The 5,256-nt window shown below is 57.0% G+C and overlaps 1 protein-coding gene across 1 annotated transcript in view; it reads left to right on the forward strand.

Moving 5' to 3' along the window:
- The window catches only part of LOC103078266 (taste receptor type 1 member 1), an 8,509-nt gene that overhangs the window by 2,278 nt on the left and 975 nt on the right, over positions 1–5,256 (forward strand). The window contains 7 exon segments of the mRNA XM_082930968.1: positions 19–242; positions 245–314; positions 2,335–2,809; positions 2,811–2,988; positions 3,118–3,304; positions 3,306–3,423; positions 3,972–4,092. Of these exon segments, the coding sequence (XP_082787094.1) occupies positions 19–242; positions 245–314; positions 2,335–2,809; positions 2,811–2,988; positions 3,118–3,304; positions 3,306–3,423; positions 3,972–4,092 (1,373 nt within the window).

Raw genomic sequence — 5,256 nt, forward strand, 5'->3', positions numbered from 1 at the left:
GCCTGGCTTCCCCTACAGGCCCAGCACCTTCAATGGCCACGGCTACCACCTCTTCCAGGCCATGCAGTTTGGCATCGAGGAGATAAACAACTCCACCGCCCTGCTGCCCAACGTCACCCTGGGGTACAAGCTGTACGACGGGTGCTCGGAGTCAGCCAACGTGTTTGCCACGCTGAGCACGCCAGGGACGCGCTACGTGGAGAGCCAAGGAGACCCTGCCCACGACTCCCCCGCGATTGTGGCGGTGACACCAGCAACTATGTTGCCACCACTGCAGCCCTGCTGAGCCCCTTCCTGATGCCCCTGATAAGCTGGCGCCCTGGCAGTTCGCTCATCTCCCCTCTTGCCAAGTCCAGTGTGGACTGGGGTGGGTGGGCAGGAGCTGCCGTGCCTGAGGCCAGCCTGGACTCCTGGACCTCCTGGGCGGTCACTGCCCATTAGTCACCTGCCTGGCATTCCTTCCTGTCCAAGCGCCGCTTCCAGGTCTCCCTGCCTCAGTGCTCACTGGAAAATCCATTCTCCTCGGAAATTTCTGCCCTTCTTTCTCCTCCTGCTGTCCTATCACCTTTGTGCAGAACACCCTTTGTTTCCCGGCCCCCCAGACTCAGGCTCAGAGGTGTGGCATCTGTCCCTGTGTGGGCCAGCCCCGTCCGTCCCCTACTCTGCTCATCGACCTCTCTCTGGGCCTCCTCCCCCTCCCACACGCTTGCCCGTCTGCCTGTCCTCTACCCCCCAGGCGCTTCTCCTCTCAGACCTGGCTGACCCTGCCCCGCTTCCATGCAGGCTTCTCCGCAGAGTCCTCTGCTCCTGTTTGCTTCTCCCTCTTTGCCTTGACTCCTCCCTCCGCTGCCCTGGACTCTGCCCTTCTAGCCGGTGCTGGAAGGTGCAGCTGGGTAGGGACTGGACGTGGTTCAGGTGGCCAGCCCGGAGGTGGAGCCCAGCACCGTCTTGCTCAGGTGGGCCGGTGCAGGGCCCAGTAGGTGGCCTTTAATCCATTTGATCTTTTTTTTTTTTTTTTTTTGGGCCCATGCTGCTCAGCATGCGGAATACCAGGGATCGAACCCATGCCCCCTGCATTGAGAGCGCGCAGTCTTAACCACTGGATGGCCAGGGATATCCCTCCATTTGACCATTTTGACACTTTCCCTCAGCATTTATGACCCTTTCACTTGGGGCACTTCTTTCTTGGTCTCCTTTAGAGAATTCTGCCTCCCCCACCAGCCCCCATCTCCTCTGAGAAGGCAGTGACTCCCTAGGGCAGACCCCTCCCCTTCCCAGGCAGGCCGAGGACTGGGCTGAAATTCCTGTCTCCACCTTTCTTCTGACTCCTGAGCACCAGCCTGATTTCCAGTTGCTCGCCCAGCGTCTCCACTTCATGGACCCAGCAGGCCCCCAGATGAACTTCCCTCCCCACGTACCACAAGCCTCTTGTCTTCCTGCATCCCCTCCCCGGCCCATCTGGCAGAGTGACTGTCTCTAGGGAAGCCAGAAACCCTGCAGTCCTACCTTCACTCCCTTCCCTGACCCTACATTTAGCTCATCTCCACGGCCTCTGCCGGGGGTCGGTGAGGGAGGGGGCCCTCACTGCTGCCAGCTGTCCCTTCTTCTCTATGCCACTGCCGCAGCTTTAACTGACCGCCCTCCCCTCTCATCTAGATGATTCCGTCAGGTCCTAGGAGTTCTCTGTGACTCTGGCCTTGAGCCTTTTTTCTGTTGCTGTTAGTTCCCTGATCAGGGATTGAACTTGCGCCCTTAGCAGTGAAAGCTTGGAGTTCTAACCACTGGATAGCCAGGGAATTCCCCTGGCCTTGAGCCTTTTTAAACACATTCCTCACTGATCAGAGATACACTTCTAAAACACAAGTCTGATATCACTTCCCTGCCTAAACCCTGAGGCCTTGGGATAAAGCCCCAGCCCTGCAGCAGGGGGCTAAGGCTTCCCACCCTAACCAGATACACCTGCTCAGGCTCTCTTTATTCCTGGATCTGACCTCCAGCCAAGTGGAAGTCCCTGAAGGGACACACACACACACACAGACACACACACACACACACACACACACGTACCATTTCACTCCCTGCATGAGGCTGTGGTCCCTTTGTCCACAGGACAGATTCCCATTCTTCTCCCAGAAGTCTCCCTGGGGACCTGCTCCCTACCTGACATGTAACCTGTTAGCTTCGTGTGTCAAGTGGTGCTCTGCTTGAGACCCTGGGCCAGGACCTTGTCTCCATCCTCCCCGTGTCCCCGCGCCCAGCACAGGGCTGGCACTGGGGGGGCCCTCATTCGAGGCTGATGCCACAGAACTTGCTGAACTGAACCCCACAGGTCAGCTATGATGCCAGCAGCGTGATGCTCAGCGTGAAGCGGCTCTGCCCCTCTTTTCTGTGCACCATTCCAAGTGATGAGTGCCAGGTGGAGATCTTGATGCTGCCGTTGCGGAGGTTCGGGTGGGTCTGGATCTCCATGGTGGGCAGCAAAGGTGACTACGGGCAGCTAGGGGTGCAGATGCTGGAGGACCAGGCCACACAGCAGGGCATCTGCGTTGCCTTCAAGGACATTGTGCCTTTCTCTACCCAGCCGGGCGATGAGAGGATGCAGAGCATGATGCGCTGCCTGGCCCAAGCGAGGACCGCGGTCGTGGTCGTTTCCTCCAGCAGGCAGCTGGCCAGGGTGTTCTTTGAGTCCGTGGTGCTGGCCAAGCTGACTGCCGAGGTGTGGATCGCCTCAGAAGCCTGGGCCATCTCCAGACACATCGGCAATGTGCCTGGGATCTGGGGCTTCGGCACAGTGCTGGGCGTGGTGGCCATCCCAGAGGTGTGTCCCTGGCCTGAAGGAGTTTGAAGAGGCCTTTGTCTGGGCAGACAAAGGAGCCCTTGGGCCTTGCCTCAGGGGCTCCTGGTGCAGCAGCAACCAGCTCTGTAGAGAGTGCTGGCCAACACCATGCCTCAGATCCAGGGCTTGAAACCTCTGCAAAGGGCTCCTTTGTTAGAGACTTCCTCTCACTCGGGAGGCTGGATAGGAGGGTGAAGGGGCCTCCTAGGAGGGGAGAGAGCCTGAGGAAGGAACCAGAACTTCCAGATGGGCTGAAACCACCCAGATGGAAGCTCAGCAAGGCCCCACGCACTTGCTTCCTGGGCGTCTGGGTCCCAGTGGGTCCTGGAGGAGCAGCATGTGACAGCTATGGCAGCGCCGTTATCCCTGTTTGTTTCAGCTTATGGAGCAGATCCTCAAGGTGAATTTCCTTTTACACAAGGACGTTGTGACATTTAATGACAATGGCAACCCCCTCAGCAGTTATAATTGCCTTGGACTGGAGTGGCCCCAACTGGACCTTCAGGGTCGTCGGCTCCTCCTTTTGGTCTCCAGTTTGGCTAGACATAAATACGATCAAAATCCGGTGGCATGGAAAGGACAACTGGGTAATGGGGACATGGTCACTCACCAGGTGACTGCCTGACAGGCAGCCTGGAGCACGGGGACAATGTTGACACAGAGCAGGAGAGGGGATCCAAGGTATCAGGCCACTATGAGTCTCCCCAGCCCTGCCAGGGAAGCTCCACAGGCTCACAGACAGACACCCGGTCGTCACTGGTTCACACAACCAGGGGCTCTGCCCTGGGAGTAATCCGTGAAGGCGGATGCCCAGAGATCCAGTTTTCCATCCTAAGAGCAAGTGTCCCTTGAGCTGGGCCCCTCCGCATGGTTGCAGAACACCTGTGGCTTCTTTTTTTTTGCGGTACGTGGGCCTCTCACTGTTGTGGCCTCTCCCGTTGCGGAGCACAGGCTCTGGACGCGCAGGCTCAGCGGCCATGGCTCACGGGCCCAGCCGCTCACGTGGGATGAGGGATCCCATGTGGGCATGTGGGATCCTTCCGGACCGGGGCACGAACCTGCATCCCCTGCATCAGCAGGCAGACTCTCAACCACTGCCCCACCAGGGAAGCCCCTAGCCTGTGGCTTCTTGCAGGTGCCTCAGTCTGTGTGTTCCAGCGACTGTCCTGAAGTGGACCAGAGAGTGATCATGGGTTTCCACCACTGCTGCTTCGAGTGTGTGCTCTGTGAGGCCGGGACCTTCCTCAACAAGAGTGGTGAGTGACCCAGTGATGAGTGGGCGAACCACCCAGCACTCCTAGGGTCTGTAGAGCAGATGAAAGGACCTCCCTTGGGCCACACATGTGCAGAACCAGGGCCCTGGTCACTTTGCTGCCAGTTAGGGACAGGTTGGGGGACACCTTCCATCAGACTGAATTCTGATCAAGCAGAAAGAAACAAGCAGTTGAAGGCCTCATATGTAGCTGAGTTTCTTTTCTTTTCTTTCTTTCTTTTCTTTCTTTCTTTCGTTTTTGGCTGCATTGGGTCTTAGTTGTGGCATGTAGGATCTTTCATCGTGGCCCATGGGCTTCTCTCTAGTTGTGGCATGTGGGCTCAGTGGTTGCAGCATGTGAGCTTAGTTGCCCTGCAGCATGTGGGATCTTAGTTCCCTGACCAGGGATCAAACCTGTGTTCCCTGCATTGGAAGGCAGATTCTTAACCATTGGACCACCAGGGAAGTCCCCCTAAATTCAACCTCTTTAACCAAACAGATGTGGCTATCATTCCCTTTGTGCCCTCCCATGTTATCTGTATGAAGTCCCTTCTGTTGTCCATGCCAGTGACAGCTGACACCTTGAAGAGCTTGGCCTGAATGCAGATACTAGCATGTCTGCAGCAGGACAAAAAGCATACTCTACCCAGTGATTCAAGGTCAAGACCAGACAGCAAACAGAGGTAGCTAAGGGCTCAGCCCAGAGCTGGACTCCAGGGGCCACGTGTCTTCCTTTTACTGTCTCTGCGGGCGTGGGAATGTCTCTCTTCTATCCTGAGAGAGTCAACTCAGAGAAACCACAGAGCGGCAGCTCAGGCAGGTGGATTTGGCTAGTGGGAGTGTTGGGGAGAGATGAAAAGACCCTTCCTTTGGGGCTGGCTGCTCACATTGGATCATAGCCTCAAGGTTATGTGGGTTAAGGCCCTCTCTATGACCTCTTAGTTTGCAAACCCCTTCTGGGTTTCATGGGATCATGAGCCATACAGAACCGAGCCAGGTGTCTCCACAATCTGTAATTAACACAGGCATGTTGAGGAAACACTTGGCCTCAGGGCCCTCACTCAGGGCTACCCCCATCTTGCTGTGCCTGGCAGAGCCCAGCTCCTGTGCTACAGCCCTCTCAGAACCTTGTGGGCTTGCACGGCCTCCCTTCCCTTCCCCATTCCTG

This window comes from Lipotes vexillifer, unplaced genomic scaffold, assembly GCF_000442215.2.
Source record: "Lipotes vexillifer unplaced genomic scaffold, Lipotes_vexillifer_v1.1 scaffold575, whole genome shotgun sequence".
Taxonomy (NCBI): Eukaryota; Metazoa; Chordata; class Mammalia; order Artiodactyla; family Lipotidae; genus Lipotes; species Lipotes vexillifer.